The sequence below is a fragment of the Zootoca vivipara genome, chromosome 13 (assembly GCF_963506605.1).
Source record: "Zootoca vivipara chromosome 13, rZooViv1.1, whole genome shotgun sequence".
NCBI classification, from domain to species: domain Eukaryota; kingdom Metazoa; phylum Chordata; class Lepidosauria; order Squamata; family Lacertidae; genus Zootoca; species Zootoca vivipara.
In genome coordinates, this window is record NC_083288.1 from 42209023 (window position 1) to 42228153 (window position 19131).

General features: G+C 47.6%; 1 protein-coding gene across 1 annotated transcript; it reads left to right on the top strand.

Annotated features, from left to right (window-relative positions):
• The first annotated feature begins 401 nt into the window (after positions 1-401).
• On the top strand, positions 402-7483 carry LOC118095616 (vomeronasal type-2 receptor 26-like). Its single transcript, XM_060281285.1, has 6 exons — positions 402-619; positions 1133-1424; positions 2325-2645; positions 3708-3935; positions 5978-6104; positions 6582-7483. The coding sequence occupies exons 1-6, from the start codon at positions 402-404 to the stop codon at positions 7481-7483; spliced, it is 2088 nt and encodes a 695-aa protein (XP_060137268.1).
• The last annotated feature ends 11648 nt before the right edge of the window (positions 7484-19131 follow it).

Sequence of the window (19131 nt, forward strand, 5' to 3'; positions counted from 1 at the left end):
TATTATTATCTAAAGAAAGGGAAATTAAAATAACAGTTCTGAATATTTTCTTCAGCAATTATCTTCGGCAATTCCACAAGAAATCCCGAGCACTAGATGAATAACTACACTCCTACTTAGTTATTAACAGGGCTATAATTAATCTGCTGCTCCTCAAAAATCCCTGTGTATTTTCTTGGCCACTGGCAACATAACACAAAGGATACTACAACTTAACCAGAATTATTTAAATAGTGTCTGGGATCAGCAAGTCTGCTTTTGGATACTCCCAGATTGTGTCCTCTCAGGAAATTAAACCACTGTTTAAATGAGACAATTTTTTATCTTGGAGAAACCTATTCTAGTATTGCCATAAATATCATGGTTTCTGCATAAAACAAGAAGTAGCCCTCATATTAAAGATGGTAGTTTTAGTGTTCTGGCTGCTGGAACTGATTTCTTACGAAGTATGTCAGGCTCATATAGCAAAATGCAGGCTCCAAGATCCACACCGTCCACTTCACATGTATCATCAGCCTGGAGAGTTCCTCATTGGTGGCATTGTTTCCCATGGTGGCTTCTTCACCTCTCCAGCAACATTCACTGAGGAACCCCCACCAGCACTGCCTGAAGAGCTTGTGTAAGAACTACACTACTCACTTATTACAGCAGTGGAATGATCCACTGGCTAGCCACCCCCAGTGGCTTTTCATATGTCAACAATGCATAGCTGCCAAGTTTTCCCTTTTCTCACGAGGAAGCCTATTCAGCATAAGACAATTTCCCTTAAAAAAAGGGAGAACTTGGCAGCTATGCAACAATGTGATGCCGCAGCAAGAAAAGCTAATGCTATGCTAGGCTGCATCAACAGAAGTATAGTGGCCTGATCAAAGGAAGTAATAGTACTGCTCTATTCTGCCTTGCTCAGACCACACCTGTATCCAGTATTGATTACAGCAATATAAGAAGGAGATTAGCAAGCGGAAAAATGTTCAGAGGAGGGTGACAAAGATGATCAAGGGTCTGGAAACCAAGCCTTATGCAGAATGGTTGAGGAAGTTTGGCATGCTTAGCTATAAAATATAGGAGACAGAGGGGAGGTATGATAACCATTCTAAAATATCTCAAGGGCTGTTTGCAACTCTCATTCTAGGGTGCTGCCTAAGGATTACCAGCACATTGTGGCCTTGGCATTTGCAGTCAAGGAGATCAACGAAGACCCTCACATTTTACCCAATATCACCTTGGGCTTCCACTTATATGACAGCTATGACAATGCAAGGAGCACATATCTTGCCACACTGCTGCTTTTATCCATGGTGGAGAAATTTGTCCCTAACTATATATGTGATGTTGAAAATAATCTGACTGGGGTCATTGGTGGACTGGATTCTGAAATCTCCTTTTATGTGGCAACTCTTTTGGATATCTATAAGATTCCGCAGGTAAGACACTTATGTACTATACCTCTATTAGTTGCATAGATGAAGAGACAGGGTCCTCGGCATCAGTTCAGGGTGAAGATGAAATTGGAAGGAGAACCATGTACACCACCTTGAGACCCTTGGAAAATAAAGTACGAATTTAGGTGCCAGTGGAAGATTTAGTGAGGAGGGCCTGTCAAATAAGCTGCTGGGGAAGTGGGGGAATTGCTTACAGCTAAAAAACTAACAGGTAGGAGCCAGTACAATAACTATTCCTCTTTACGGCACCACAATGTGGATTTATGGCAAATGGCAGATACCATCCACTTCTGCAGGAGAACAGTAAGAGTAGTTAGCAGCTGATTCACAAATGAAATAAATGTCTGAGAAGAATCAGCTTTGCTGTGTGATGGGGCATGTGCATCATGAAGAAGAAAGACGAAGTTCCAGATAAGAAATGTATATCTGACCTAAGTTGCAATTCTGAAAAAGCCAGATAATGTCTAGGTAATCTGCTGTTTGAGGCATGGTATATTCCTCCATTCAGTTTTATCCATTGTACAAGAGCCTGCCAAATCTTGCAATGACACAAAAAAGTTTCTTGTTTTTTAAATGTAAAATAGACGTAACATCTTACTCTAGTGTTGAAGCATTAACAAGATTTATAAAAAAACGAATATAAAACAGACACAATGCCCCTCTGCAGTCATCAAAGCAAAGTTTTAAAAACCAGAGATGGGAGAAGATTCCAGTTTTCACCCCATTTGCATGTGTGTCTTTTGAATACCTGAGAGAGAGGCACACAAACCCCGAAATATTGGCAAAAGGGCATATTTGACTAACAGGGTTCACCATATAATGATTATGAATACTTGGAAAGAGCTCTACTTTGTCTCTTCTCTTCCTCCATTTCCTCTTTAGCTCATTTACGGCTCTGCTCCAGTGATGAATGATAAAAGCCCAGGGCTTCCCTTCTACCAGATGGCAGCCCCAGAAGCCCTTCAGTATAAGGGAATTCTCTCTTTGCTTCTGCATTTCAGGTGGACGTGGATTGGAGTCATTGCTACGGACAATGAAAATGGAGAAAGATTTGTGCAAACCATTTCCCCAATGTTTACCAAAAGTGGTGTCTGCATTGCACTCCTACAAAGAATCCCCGATCTTAGTTTTAGTTCTGAAATGTTTGACTTGCTACGACAGGGGGAAATTATAAACCGTAAAATCTTTAGCAGCAAAGCTAATGTAATGGTAGCCCATGGAAAATCTTATTCCATGGCAACTTTTAGATGGCTTGCATACCTATCAGAACATGACAACATGACAAACAATGTGAAAAGTAAAGTATGGATAACAACAGCTCTGGTTGAGTTCAGTTCATTTGTCATTCAAAGGAATTGGGATTCAGGAATATTCAATGGTGCTATATCCTTTGAAATTCACTTCAGAAACCCACCAGGATTTCATCAGTATGTTGTGCACAGAAAACCTTCCACCACAGATGGGGATGGTTTTATCAGGGACTTCTGGCAACAGGCCTTTGGATGTGTATTCCCAGAAATCACTTCATACAAGGTGGAAGGGAATATTTGCACCGGAGAAGAGAAGCTGGAGAGCCTTCCTGGAACATTTTTTGAAATGAGCATGACAGGCCACAGTTACAGCATCCACAGTGCTGTCTACGCCTTGGCCCATGCTTTACATGCCATGTCCGCATCCAGACTCAGGCACAGAGCAATGATGTACAGAGGGGGAGAGAAGAATAAGGATCCACAGTTTTGGCAGGTAATAGGTTGAACATGCTCAACAGGAAGAGACCTGTGATTCCCTCACAAAGTATGGGTTTTCGAAATGTTGTCAGCTGGTTCAATCCTCTCAGAGAAGAAAAAGCATTTTTAAGAGAGATGTTTGGAGACAACTGAGATGTCACTGCATTTACAGATAACAAGCAGTGGTAATGGTCAAGAATGATGTTCAGCATTTTCTCTATCCCATATACACCAAATCCTCCCTCAGAGCAGGTGGTCGCATACCACTGTTTTGTCTCCTAGGATGAAGAGGAAGGGAGGAAAAGAAGTGTGGGGCGGTGGAGAGAAAGAACGGTTTTAAAAAATGTGGAAAGGGTGAGAAAGTTTGGGGAGAGAGAAAATTGGTGGTCTCTCCATCCTTGGACCTGACTCCACTCACAGTTGACTTAATCACCACCCACCACTTGCTGTAGGTCCTGCCCACAAGAAAAAGATACTTTAGCCATGTATTAGAACTGCAGCCATTTCCAAACTAGTGCATTTTCTGTTTTCAATCTAGGTCCATCACTTTCTGAGAAGTATCTCATTTAACAATACTGCCGGAGATGTGGTCTTCATCAACCAGAATGGGGAGGTGGTGTCTAGCTTAGATATCGTCAATTGGATTATATTCCCCAACCAAAGTTTCCACAGAGTGAGTGTTGGGAGGATAGATCCACAGGCTCCACCAGACCAATCATTCATCCTTGATGAAGATGCCATAACATGGCACAGTTGGTTTAATCAGGTAGGACCACATTGTTAGATAATTCCAAAGAGATTCAATGTTGCAGAAGCAATTATCGTTCACCTGTATGTCTACTCACTGTCTTATCAACTGCAAGTTACTGTGCAGAATATGACCAATGCATCCAAGTATCAGATTAAGAGCCAAAAGCTTACTGCAAGAAGCTACTCAGGTTATAAAGGAAAATATTTTATTAAGGAGATTACAAAACAGAAGAATCTTTTTACTACAAAATACAGTTTTGCAAGGATAACTGTGCAAATGTACTTTAAGGAACCTAGTTCAGACCAAAATAAAAGCTAGGTTGTTTTACTCTAATCCAAACCTTTAATGGACAGCACCACAAGCTGCTTCTTTCCAAATGTGGTTTTTGCATCACACAAACCTTCATCTGAATATGGGTGTGTTGATCTAGGTCAAATAACAGTTTTTTTCTATGAAAAGGCCTGGAGACAAGAGTACAGGTTTTTTTCAGCCAATCAGGGCCTCAGCATATATATCCGCTGCACTAGAGGGTGTGCTTGGTGAAAGAAGATGAAACCATGAAGTGAAGTTGTGAATGATCATTGTGATCCTGAAGCAATCTTATATCCGAAAGAGCACACAAGTGAAAAGTTGGAGTAACTAAATGGGTTCTTTCTGTCCGCGGGGAGACTGCAACTTGAATATTAAGTAAAAAGAGAAATCTATATTAAAATAAAGAAACGAAATTAGGATTTATTTATTTTTTACAGTTATAAAATACTGGTTTTTAACTGACTGTAAGAAGATGTATAAATAGATAAGCCCCAGGATTTCGCCTTTCTTGCTAAATGGTGGGGAAATGAGGTGGTTGAGAAAAGGAGGTACAATACAGTTGTACCTCAAGTTACAAACACCTCAGGTTACAAACTTGGCCCCAGGATGAGAATGGAAAGAAGAAGAGGAAGAGAAGAGTTTGGATTTGATATCCCGCTTTATCACTACCCGAAGGAGTCTCAAAGCGGCTAACATTCTCCTTTCCCTTACTCCCCCACAACAAACACTCTGTGAGGTGAGTGAGGCTGAGAGACTTCAAAGAAGTGTGACTAGCCCAAGGCCACCCAGCAGCTGCATGTGGAGGAGCGGAGACGTGAACCCGGTTCCCCAGATTATGAGTCTACCGCTCTTAACCACTACACCACACTGGCTCGCACGCTGGAAATTACTCTCCAGAGGCGTGACTGCAGCAGGAAGCCCCATTAGCGAAAGTGCACCTCAGGTTAAAATGGTTTCAGGTTAAGAAGAGACCTCTGGAACGAATAAAGTTCATAACCCGAGGTACCACTGTAATACCAGACGAAGAAAGTGAGGACAGACACAAGTGGAAGAGGTACAAGCAGGAGAACTGGTGAAGATTGAGAGAGTGAATGAGAAAGCTAAGAGCAAAAGTGCTTAGAGTAAAAGTGTAAAGAGCAAGCGACTGAGCATTAGGAATGGATGGCATCAGTCTTCAAAAAAGAGTTATCTCAAAATATGTATTCAAATGTATATATTTTTTCTTAACGTCTTTAGATTTTTGTTGCAGCATTCCAATGAGTGTCCTAGATCTTGGATAGTTTCATTCCAATTCAAGGATTTATCCAGAATTTTTGCTGTTTTGGACTTCACCAAGATTGCATTCCTCAAAAATCCCTTATTTGTCTCTTCCCCAGACAGCATCTGATGGGTCGAAGAATAGGCGTAGCAATCGGCACCAAAATCAGTTCTAGAGATGAAAAGCTAGTTGACAACAAACTCAAAAGTAACAATTATAGCAAACTTCAGAGTGTGCATTAATTGGCAGGGCAATCTATGCAGAAGAGATAGGGCACTGCTATGTGAGCACAACACCTGCACATCCTAGAACAATAGAGGGAATATCACATCACTTCAAACATTACTACTAATATATATATATATGTCTATTCTACATATTGCTGAAATGCTGGGTCAGCTTAGTAACATAGAGAACGGCCCAAGAACAATATGTCCAAACTCATTATTCACTTGATTAACCTTCTGCTCTTCCATTTATGGATTAGACTCAGCCGCTTTCTGTCTGTACTGAGAGATGTCTTCCAGGATCAAGCAAGAAAGTGAAGGAGGGACAGCCACCTTGCTGCTACGATTGCATCCCATGTGCAGAGGGGAAGATTGCAAACCAGGATGGTAGGAGAAATAGATCCAGTCTCAGCACTAATAATTGAAAGGTGTTGTAAGGATGACTGAAGTTAAGTTTCAAAAGAGATAATCTACTGTGTGAGACAGATTCTGCCTCTTTGTGATCATTGTCTTTCAGATAGTGAAAATATGCCAATAAAATGAGAATGACAATGCATGGAGGGTAGTTGGATGGCATGTGGTTCAAATAATACATCAAGGGTGGCCTTGTCACTCCTTCTGAATTACACAGGCTACACCCAGGCTAGTGTGAATAAACATTCAGGTGTCAATGGCCCTGGCTGTGGCACTTACAGGACCACATAGCTCTGAACCAATTAAATTCAACAATACCACTTTGAAGAGGCCCAGACAGTACTAATCATGTATTTTGATTTAAAGAGAGCTCTTTTCTTTTCAGACAGAAAGGAAACATTTCAGCAAACTGATATGATATGAGCTTATTTCTTTATTCCCCCCGCCCAGATATGAATGACTGTAGTAAATGCCCAGAAAAAGACTATCCAAGCAAGAACCGGGATGCATGTCTACCCAAGGATATAAGCTTCTTGTCATATGAAGAACCTTTGGGCATCAGTTTAGCTTGTTTCTCTCTTTCCCTTTCCTTGATCACAGCTTTGGTACTTGGTACATTTATAAAACACCACGACACACCCATTGTCATTGCAAACAACCGAAACCTCACCTACGCTCTCCTCATCTCTCTCCTGCTCTGCTTCCTTTGTGCATTGCTCTTCATTGGCCGACCAGAGAAGGTGACCTGCCTCCTCCGACAAACAGCTTTTGGCATCATCTTCTCAACCGCTGTTTCTTGTGTCCTGGCAAAAACCTTCATGGTGGTTTTGGCCTTCATGGCTACAAAACCAGAATCCAGGATGAGAAAATGGGTGGGGAAAGGACTAGGCCACTCCATTCTCCTTTCCTGCTCCATAGTTCAAGCAGGGATATGTACTGTGTGGCTGGCAACCTCTCCCCCATACCCAGATGTGGACATGCACTCAGTGACAGAAGAAATCATACTAGAATGTAATGAGGGGTCTGTGACAATGTTTTACTGTGTCCTCATCTACATGAGCTGCCTGGCAATTGTAAGTTTTTCTGTGGCTTTCCTCGCCAGGAAGCTACCAGACAGTTTCAATGAAGCCAAGTTTATCACTTTCAGCATGTTGGTCTTCTGCAGTGTTTGGCTGTCCTTTATTCCTTCCTACCTGAGCACCAAAGGAAAATATATGGTAGCTGTGGAGATCTTCTCCATCTTAGCCTCCGGTGGTGGGCTGCTGCTTTGCATCTTTGCCCCCAAATGTTATATAATCCTTCTGAGGCCTGAGCTGAACAATAGGGAACAGCTAATAAGGAAGAAAAAATAAAGAAAAAATAAACCTGCCCTTTGTTGTATTTTGTGCTTTTCTCTGTGTGTACAGTAGAATACTTGGAAAAACAAGTTCAGCTGCTGCCTTATATAGTTTTTTCTAGACTCCAAATTTCCACAGTTGAAAATTCATTTGTAAAATTGACTTACTTTGCTTTGAGCAAAACAATCATACATTTACACATACATTATTCTCTTGTAGCATGTATTGTCAAGAAGACTGAGGTGGAATCTAGACACACATAAAATACATGAAAATCCCCCCCCCCAATTTATTTATTTATTTGAAAAATGTATTGCCAAAGCTCACCATCACCATTAATGTCACATTTGTATAATGCATTTTACAACACACTTGAAACATTTTATTTCCAGCTATATAGTTGAGTCCTGAGAGCAATTATTGTCAATATATTATTACAAGTAAATCTCTATCTGGTCTTAATTCTCAACCTGGATTGATCAGAAAAAAAAAAGTATTTTCACCAGATATGTGCAGGCTCCACCCCACCATTCAATTTAGAGCCTGATTCGGTGATTCACCCCTCTTTCAGACAGAATCGGTTTGTCCCTGATTTGATTTAGAACCATGAATCCACATTGACATTTGGAAATCAAATATTCAGAAATCCCTTTGACATGAATCAAGAAAACAAAGTGGCATAACATTTTATTTTTTCCCATAGGTTCATGGAATTTGAATTTGAAGATCTGGTTACCTCTTTAAAGGCTTATAACACTACTATATTACAGACATATCCATCCTGTTAGTGTGTCTGTGTGCTCCAAAGTATTTCTAAAAATTGTTTTAAAAGTTAAGAAGGTGTGTTGGCAACTAACCAGACAGATCAACACGAGGTGACATTGAAAGTGGGCACAGTTGTCTCCGCAGTACTGCATAGCTGCCAAGTTTTCCCTTTTCTCGCGAGGAAGCCTATTCAGCATAAGGGAAAATCCCTTTAAAAAAGGGATAACTTGGCAGCTATGCAGTACCTGGGGACTTCCATGCAAGAAACATGATGGTCTATACATCTTTTGTTAGCAGGCTTCCAACAGTGATTATTATTTGGTGATTGAGGATGGCAGACATAAAACATGGCCATCGAATTCACTCTGGAGTAAAGAGTAAACAGGGGATTAAAATCTGAAGCTCTGAGGAAAAAAAAATCATTTTCTCTGTTGGGAGTCTGAGAATCATAGAATTGTAGATTTTGAAAAGACCCCGGGGTCATCTAATACAATGCACTGAAAAGCAGGAATCCTTTGCCCAATGGGGTGTGTGCTGATGTCATATGGCCCCAGGTCCCCTCAATCATGGGAGCAAGGTGGCACCTGTGGCTGATACTGTTCCTGGCAACCTTGACATTATTATCTGTGACCGTATGTGTCTGTTTTTAAATGTGCCTAATTGCTTCCACATGTGTTTACTAGACCTTGGCCTGGTTCGTGACATAGGTGAAATTCTATTCCATAGTTCTGAATGCACGGCAGCACTTTGGCCTTGTTTTAGTAGCTAGCATCTCTGTCTACAGTGTTTCAGATCCTGCCCTGTTTTTCCTCATATTGAGAGCCTTCACACCTTATGAAGCAAATCATTATCCACTCTGACTTCTTGGGATATAGGGAAGACAATGGCATCAAGCTTATGGAACTGGATTTCCCTGTCAACTTCACCTACCACATCCAGCCTGCCTGCTTCGCAGGACCTTCCATCTCCTTCCTTCCCAGGACCTGGGAAGTAGCCAGGATCAAAACTAGGGGGGGCAAGCCATAGTCGTTCAGGGGCGGGGCCAAGGCACGGGAGGGGAGGGGCCACGAAGTGGGAATGTGGGCGGGGCTACAGGGCCAGCGGGCCCGATGACATTGTGGCGGCGGCGGCAGCGGCCACCTTGTGCTTCTGGGGCTGGCGAGAGGGGGTGGCTACCCTGCTTGGCTGGAGAGGATGGGAGGGTTGGGCAGGCGAGAGGGGGTGGCAGGGCAGGCGAGGGCGAGGCAAGGCACGGCCGCAGACACGACGGCTCCAAGGCATTGCTGCATATCAGCATAATATTTCAACCATGTCGTGGGTTCAAGCCCCACCTTAGGAAAAAATTCCTGCATTGCAGGGGGTTGGACTAGATGACCCTTGTGGTCCCTTCCGACTACAATTCTATGATTCTATTGATATATTGCCATAGCATATGCATCATTCTGCTTTCTTTAATTGTCCTAGACATAGCAGCCAACTCCTAGAGGCCTAGGTGCCTCCCCCCCAATTACTGGTAAATACCGTATTTGAAAGAGTCACCCCCCCATGTTGATGGGCTTTCTATGTGGGGCTTATCTCTCCCCCCCCCCCCCGTATTTTATTAAGGATGGAAGAGGGAGGGAAGGAAGGAAGAAATAGAGAGAGGGATAACTCATATTTGTGGGTGCCTCTGGGTGACGCTGTGATGCTGGAACTCTGCAGCAAGAGGACGGGAGGGTCGGGCAGGTGAGAGGGGGTGGCAGGGCGGGCGAGGGCGAGGCAAGGCACGGCTGCAGTCACGACAGCTCCGAGGCATTGCTGCATATCAGCATAATATTTCAACCATGTCGTGGGTTCAAGCCCCACCTTAGGAAAAAATTCCTGCATTGCAGGGGGTTGGACTAGATGACCCTTGTGGTCCCTTCCAACTACAATTCTATGATTCTATTGATATATTACCATAGCATATGCATCATTCTGCTTTCTTGAATTGTCCTACTCCTAGACATAGCAGCCAACTCCTAGAGGCCTAGGTGCCTCTCCCACCCCCACCCGCAATTACTGGTAAATACCATATTTGAAAGAATCATCCCCCCATGTTGATGTGCTTTCTATGTGGGGCTTATCTGCCCCCCCCCCAGTATTTTATTAAGGATGGAAGAGGGAGGGAAGGAAGGAAGAAATAGAGAGAGGGATAACTCATATTTGTGGGTGCCTCTGGGTGACGCTGTGATGCTGGAACTCTGCAGCAAGAGGAAGATACCGGTACGCCTGTACAGGAGCCTTGTAAGCAGCTTTCTCTCTGCTTGATTTACAGCAGGCACGTCCAACAGGTAGATTGTGATCTACCAGTAGATCACTGGATGTCTGTGGTAGATCACTGGTAGGTCACTGGCACCCCTAAAGAAAGCTCACCCAAAATTTTCCTCCTCCCTAAAAAAAGTTGAACTATGACCTGAAGCCCTAAACAAAAATGGGCCTCCCTCCCTCCTAAAAGAAGCTCAACAAGTTTGACCTAAACCCCCCAAAACAGGGCTTCCCTTCCTTAAAAAAACTCAACAGCTTTGACCTGAACCCCCCAAAAGGGGGTAGATCACTCCCAGTTTTTAACTCTGTGAGTAGATCAGAGTTTCTTGGGAGGTGGCCACCCCTGATTTACAGTATACAGATGCAGGAGGAGGGGCAGACTGGAACACCACTGCTTTTTATAAACATCACTGTGTCTGTCAAAGCTACAGCCCCCCCCCTTTCTTATTCACTTCCTTTTAGCCTTGCAGAGCCACCTTAGTCAAATTGAATCCTCTGCACCCTCATTAAATCGTCAATAGTCTTAATGCTATTCCTGAATACTCATTAACAACTTCCACTGAAGAACAATAGGGTGAAGTGGTCAGCTATCGAAACTTGCCTGGAGATATCTGCTCCATTGTCTTAACTGCTTAACTACTGGTAGCCACTTTGCTTTATTTATTTGATGTGTTTTTGTTACAGCTGCCCCCCCCCCAGGAAGCGGAGACTTAGCTACTCTTGCTAAAGCAAAGCCCTTTCCACTTCAGTTTTTGGAGGGGAAAAGTGCTGGTTATGGTCTGTAAAATACATTAATTTTTTGCTTCTAGGGGGGGCAACTGCCCCCTCCTGCCCCCCCTGTCTACACCCATGTCCCAGGTTTGGTATTGGGTCACAGGCTGGTGGAGCATCCAGCCAGGAGGCAATGGCCTGAAGGATAGCTAAACTTTTGCTGGGGCCCTGGGAGTGCCCCTCTGCTGTGCCTCTCCTGTGTTGCTGGACCTTGCAATCTTTACACGGCAAGCTATGTCAGCAACAGATGACGACCTCACCAATGTTAATTTCCCACAGTGCTCTGAAGCAATGTTACTTCCTTCAATCAAAATCTCCACAACTTTTGTATTATTTGATTGCCCCCTTTAAATGTAAATAATACACCAGTGTTTCAGAGAGAGGAGGGGGAACATACCCTTGATTGATGGCTTCTTCGGAATAATCTGATTGCAAATGTACACCTTGAGCTGCTATTCACCATGTTCTGGGGTCTTAAGGGTGCCTTTGAAAAGGGCTAAACCAATAATCTGCTTAATTTGTTGGTTCAGTTGCTGTGGCATTTTATTATGTTGTTTTCAATATTATCTTGATAAATTACATTGTTTCATTGTTAACTGCTTTCAATCGTCCTAGTCAGGCCCATGCAGAGCTTGCCTGAGGCCCCAGGGTGGGAGTCTTGTTCTTAGCATAGCAGTGTAATTCCCAAGACCCCTGGCTGGCTTAGGCCACAGAGGCCTGGGGAAAGTTTACCTGGCTGCCCTCCCCCCTGCATGAGTCTGCTTCTACTGCAGGGTTGGTAAGCCTATAGTCCTCAAGATATTGCCCTACTACAATGCCCATAATTTCTTACTGTTGTTCATACCAATTGAGGCTGAGGGAGTCCATTAACATGAAGCCCCAAATGAACATAGGGAAACTGCTAATGTGAAAAGCCTGAATTTCATATATATTGCTTTATGTAATATGTAGTTTTGTGTGCACCACTCCCCCTGAACCTGGCCCTGTCCACAACTGAATTTAATGCATTTAAGTCCTGAATTTAAGTCCTTCCATTTCTTTATACTTTTCACGCTGTCCACACAACATCCTCCTAATTCCAATTTCAGTCCACATTACCTCCCCCAATAAAGTTGATATTTTTCATGGGTAAATGTGAGTGCCTGGAGGCGGTTGGAGGATGGATGGCGGCTAACAGATTGAGACTGAATCCTGACAAGACAATTCCCATCATCTCTGACTACTGGTCCTCTTAGCTAGGGATCATGGGAGTTGTAGGCCAAAACATCTGGAGGGCCGCAGTTTGAGGATGCCTGGTCTAGGCTAACAGATTGAGGTTGAACCCTGACAAGACAGAAGTGCTGTTTGTGGGGGACAGGAGGCGGGCAGGTGTGGAGGGCTCCCTGGTCCTAAACGGGGTAACTGTGCCCCTGAAGGACCAGGTGCGCAGCCTGGGAGTCATTTTGGACTCAGCTGTCCATGGAGGTGCAGGTTAATTCTGTATCCAGGGCAGCTGTCTATCAGCTCCATCTGGTACGCAGGCTGAGACCCTACCTGCCTGCAGACTGCCTCGCCAGAGTGGTGCATGCTCTGGTTATCTCCTGCTTGGATTACTGCAATGCGCTCTATGTGGGGCTACCTTTGAAGGTGACCCGGAAACCACAACTAATCCAGAATGCGGCAGCTAGACTGGTGACTGGGAGCGGCCGCCGAGACCTACATTGGCTCCCAGTACGTTTCCAAGCACAATTCAACGTGTTGGTGCTGACCTTTAAAGCCCTAAATGGCTACGGTCCAGTATACCTGAAGGAGCGTCTCCACCCCCATCGTTCTGCCCGGACACTGAGATCCAGTGCCAAGGGCCTTCTGCCAGTTCCCTCACTGCGAGAAGCAAAGCCTACAGGGAACCAGGCAGAGGGCCTTCTCAGTAGTGGCACCCGCCCTGTGGAACACCCTCCCATCAGAGGTCAGAGAGATAAACAACTACCTGACATTTAGAAAATACCTAAAGGCAGCCCTGTTTAGGGAAGTTTTAATCTGTGATATTTGATGTATTTTAATGTTTGTTGGAAGCCGCCCAGAGTGGCAGGGCAAGCCCAGCCAGATGGGCGGGGTATAAATTATTATTATTATTATTATTATTATTATTATTATTATTATTATTATTGTCACGGTGCCTGGAGAAGGCTACTTCAGAGTAACGACTCTACACAGCTCTGCATTTTATGGTTTTATTGGTGCTGAGTATTTACAGTGCTAATGGCAGTGCTATTTACAAAGCATGTGAAGGATGTCAGGGAGGTGTTGCAGCGCCTGAAGGAGAACCACCTGTATATGAAGCTGGAGAAGTGCAAGTTTCACACCAGGGAGGTGGACTTCCTGGGCTACAAGCTATCAGACAAGGGGCTAGCGATGGACAAGGACAAGGTGCAGGCCCAACAAAGATGCCCAACGCCTACTAGGCTTCGCCAACTTCTACAGGAAGTTCATCAAGAACTTCTCTCGCGTTACGGCTCCCATCACTGACTGCCTGAGAGGCAAGCAGAAGTTCAGGTGGACACCAGAGGCGCAAGCAGCGTTCGAAAGCCTCAAGAGGGTGTTCGCTTCGGACCAGAACCTGTTCCACGTGGTGCAGGATGCGCCCCTACGCGTTGAGACCGATGCTTCAGACAGAGCTTTGGGCGCCATTTTGCTGCAACTGGATGCCAACAGAGAGTGAAGACCCTGTGCCTTCTTCTCCAGAAAGCTGACCCAGCCAGAGCGCAACTACACGGTGTTTGATAAGGAACTTCTCGCGATCCACGCTCCGTTCCAGCATTGGAGACACTTCCTGGCGGGCGCTAAGCATCCCATTCAGGTGTGCACGGACCACAAGAACTTGGAGTTCTGGAGAACAGCCAGGGTGCTCAACCAGCGGCAGATACGGTGGGCAGAGTTCTTCTCGCACTTCAACTTCTCCATCCACTACATACCGGGGGAGCAGAACGTCAGGGCGGATGCCCTATCCCGCAAGCCAGAGTACATGGAGGAGGAGTTGCCACCAGCACCCCGTCACATTTTCCCCCCATCAGCATGGTCCTGCGGAGCAGCAGTGGTGAGCGAGGCAGAACTCACAGCACTGACGGCAGCAGATGAGTTCGCCACCCGCATCTTCAGAGAGCTGCGAGGGGGGAGGGAGCAGGCAAGAGACTTTGAGGAAAGGAGGGGGTTGCTTTTTTACAGGGGAGCCCTGTACCTGCCCACCAACCAGCTCAGAGGTAAGGTCCTCAAGCAGATGCACGACAACCCGGCGGCGGGTCATTTTGGAAGGGACAAAACCACTCACCTAGTCATGAGACACTTCTGGTGGCCAGGGGTGCGGGAGGATGTTCGGGACTATGTAAGGGGCTGTGACACCTGCCAGCGAGCAAAGGTGGTCAGAGCACCACCAGCAGGATTGCTGGAGCCATTAGCCACACCGCACAGGCCGTGGGAAGTAGTGTCCATGCACTTCATCACCGACCTGCCGTCGTCCAGGGGCAAGACCACAGTGTTGGTGGTGGTGGACCTCATGTCCAAAATGTGCCATTTTATACCGTGTGCCAGGGCGGTCTCTGCAGAAGAGACAGCCAAACTGTTTGTTGACCACGTATTCAGACTGCATGGATTACCTTTAAGAGTTATTTCGGATAGAGGCCGCCAATTTGTTTCCAGGTTCTGGCGGCGGCTCATGAACCTCCTGCAGGTGGAGGTCAGCTTGTCGACGGCTCGGCACCCGCAGACCAATGGACAGGCGGAGCGGGTCAACGCCATTCTGCAGCAGTACCTGAGATGTTACGTCAGCCAGAGGCAAACGGACTGGGTGGATCGCCTGCCACTGGCAGAATTTGCCTACAACAATGCGGTGCACGTCTCCACAGGGGTGTCGCCCTTTAAGGCCAACTACGGGCGCGACCTCAGATCTTTCCCGGAGAGGGAGGGGGAGGAGGAGGAGGAGGGCCCACAGGCAGAGGATTGGGCAGAGGAACTGGAGACGGTGCACCAGCAGCTCAGAGAGCACTTGGAGAGGGCCAAGGAAGCGTACAAGAAGGGAGCAGATCGTCACAGGCGACCGGGGGAGGTCATCAGGGTGGGGGACAAGGTTTGGTTGTCCTCGGAGGGCCTGCCCACCAGAGGGAGGTGCAAAAAGCTGGCACCCAGAAGGTTGGGCCCCTTCACGGTCACGCAGCAGGTAAACCCGGTGGCATTCAGGCTGGCACTGCCAGAGGACATGAGGGTACACCCAGTGTTTCATAGATCACTGCTGTCTCCGTACAGGGAAAGTGGCAGGTTCCGAGACAGCGCACAGACCCCCGAGGGAGGGGTGGAGGGTGGAGGCAGGGAGCCACTCAATGAAGCAACGGCCATCCTTGATTCACGAAGGGGGGTGGGGGGCCTGGAGTACCTCATGGCATGGGAGGACGCCCCGCCATCCCAAAATGAGTGGATCCAAGCCACTCAGATACAGGAGGAATTCTTAGTGGAAGAATTCCACGCCCTCTTCCCACACAGGCCCAAGCCCTGGCACATGGAACGGGAATGGGAGGAGGAGGAAACACAGGAGGGGGAAAGCAGTTCACCATGGAGATGGGAAGCAGAGTTTGAGGACACGGAGGAGGAGATATGGGCAGTTCCGAGGTCCACTCAGTCTGAGGACGAGGTGGACTGGCAGCAGATTTTCACCCCCACCAGTTCTGAGGCCACGGACTTTTTGGGATTTCCCTCTTCACAGGAGGAAGGAGGGAGACAGAGGGACTGGGGGGAGGTGTTCACACCAACCGGATCGGACAGCACGGAGTTTCTAGGTTTTCAGTCACCACTGACACCCGAGCAGCCTCTAGGGAGGGGAGAAGGGGGGCCTGGGGGGGGAATGGATGTGAGGGGCAAGGAATATCACGAAGCTGTAGCCTCCCCTCCTGAGTTCCAGCCCAGACCCGAGCGAGGCTGAAAAGAAGGAAAGCTCCAGCTCAAGTGGGGAAACAGGAAGTGGGTTCCAAGGCTCTGGCAGGGAAAGAGAGCCATCGTCCCAGGTGGGACAGGAAGGGGAAAGGAAGGGGGGCAGGCCAGTCCCCCCAACTCCGGAACTTCGCAAAAGGCGTCGGGGGAAGAGGATGGGTCTCCCCAAGTTATTATGTTGGTGCAAAACGCGCCAAAAGCCACTGGGAGGTTCTGATTCAAGCTAAACAGATGGATCTTTGTAAATAGCACTGCCATTAGCACTGTAAATACTCAGCACCAATAAAACCATAAAATGCAGAGCTGTGTAGAGTCGTTACTCTGAAGTAGCCTTCTCCAGGCACCGTGACAGCAACCTCCCAGTCTTTCTGGCTACTTTGGAGCGGCAGCGATGAGTGCGCAAGAAGCTGAGCAGTGGAGGCTGGAAGCCGAGGCCACAGCACAGGAATTGCGGAACGTACAGACCCTGGCAACGCAGGCACACCAGCAATTACTTGCAGCTCAGGAAGAAGCACAAGCAACGCGGGAGGAGCTGAACAAACTGGCAGAGCAGGTGAGAGCGAAAGATGAGACTGAGAAGCAACTCAGGGTGATGGTGGCGGAATTACAGAAAAAGCTTGATGAGGAAAAGGCTGCAAGAGGTGGGGGGGTGCCCCAGCCCCAGCTAGTCCAAGTGAGGAGGGGACAGACCCTAGTCACCAAGTTTAGCGGCGACCCGAGAGAGTACCTAGGCTTTGAGACGGAAATAAATTATGCGCTGGAACTGCATGCGGCAGAGTTCCCAGATGACGCGCACAGAGTCTCCTTCATCATAGAGTATTTGATGGGGGCTGCCAGAGAATGGGTCAGACCGCTCATCGCGCAAAAAAATAATTGCATAAAGAATGCAAAACTCTTCTTAGAAGCGTTAAAAATCATGTATGCTAGTGATTCGGAGATGGAAGCCACAAAAGAGCAGCTGCACAACTTAACACAAGGGAAATCGACAGTTCGAGACTATTGGGCGAGATTCACCATGCTAGTGCACAAACTGGGGTGGGATTTGCACAGTGAGCCAGTGAAATCAGCCTTCTACCTGGGGTTGCACTCAGACGTTAAGGATGAACTAGCGAGAGGTCCGAAACTGCGGACAATGGAAGAGTTAAGCAAAGCGGTGCTAGTGGTGGGGGTGAGACAGGAATCCAGATGGAATGACAAACAAACGACACGCGCAGCAAAGCCTTGGTTCCCACGCTCCCAGGACAGACCACATTACCAAACCCCACCCCAGGGCCCACCCCTAGTCACGCCCAGACCGAGCTCAGAGCCGGAACCGATGGAGATCGGTGGAGCGCGCGCGCGGGCTTTTCAAACCCCGGCGGCGCCAAGACGCAAGGAGGGAAGAGGCGGGAATTGCTTTCTCTGCAACTCCCCCCAGCATCGCGTCAGAGACTGCCCTCATCGCAGGGAGTGGCAAGGAAAGGCGGGAACGGTTGTGCCTTCCCCCACTGAAGCAGCACCACAGCAGGGAAACGAGACAGCCTGGCTGCAGGAGACAAGGGGCAGCAGCCAGGCACAGTTAGCACAAACCGGCCCCAACCCGCCCACCCGCACAGCGAGGAGCAGCGACAGCCCCCCCCCCCAGAGCAGGGGTGGTTCTAGAAGTGACGCTAACGCTCCCAAATGGCTATCCCCTGACGGTACTCGCGTAATTGACAGTGGTGCCTCGGCTAACTTCTTCTCAAGAAACTTTGCAGAAGCACACCAGATCCAACTTCTGCAGCTGGATTTCCCCCTGCACGTCTCCACCATAGACGGCAGGGAGTTGCTGGGGGGGGGCATCACCCACCAGACCCCCCCATGAGAATGGCGGTGGGACGACACTCAGAGACACTGGCATTCAACGTCACCACCATTTCCGACCCCCCCATCGTCTTGGGCATGAGCTGGCTGGCGCGCCATGACCCCTCCATCAGTTGGCACCAGAGATGCATCACGTTTGGATCGGACTTTTGTCTGGAACATTGCATGCAGCGCCAACCAGGGGAGGGGCCTCCCATCGCCACAGTGGCCACCATGCACATCAAAGGGGGTGAGGCAATACCCAAACCGTACTGGGACCTACAGGAGGTCTTCAGCGAAGCGGAGTCCGACCACCTACCCCCACACAGGTCCTTTGACTGTCAGATCAACCTGGTGCCAGGGGCCACGCTACCCCCAGCCAAGCTGTACTCCATGTCAGATCAGGAACTGGAGGATCTGAGGGAGTTCATCGACAAGAACCTCAAGCGGGGATTCATCAGAGAAAGCAAGGCAGCGGGGGGCAGCCCGGTCTTCTGGGTGGACAAGAAGGACACGCAACAGCGCCGTCTGGTGGTGGATTTTAGACGGCTCAATTCCATGACGGAACCGGTGGCTTTCCCAATGCCCAGAGTGGATGATCTGCTGACAGCGGCACGCAGGGGCAAGATCTTCACCAAGCTCGACCTGAGGGGGGCGTACAACTTGATCAGAATCCGGGAAGGCGATGAGTGGAAGACCACGATGTTCACGCCGCTGGGCTCTTTTGAATATCTGGTGATGCCCTTCGGTTTGCAAGGGGACTCAGCATGCTTCCAGGCCTTCATGCACCACGTCCTGGGGTCCCTCCTCTTCAAGAAATGCCTGGTCTTCCTGGATGACATCCTTATATACTCCAATGACCCCGAGCAGCATGTCTGGGCTGGAACTCAGGAGGGGAGGCTACAGCTTCGCGATATCCCTTGCCCTTCACATCCATTCCCCCCCAGCCCCCCTTCTCCCCTCCCTAGAGGCTGCTCGGGTGTCAGTGGTGACTGAAAACCTAGAAACTCCGTGCTGTCCGATCCGGTTGGTGTGAACACCTCCCCCCAGTCCCTCTGTCTCCCTCC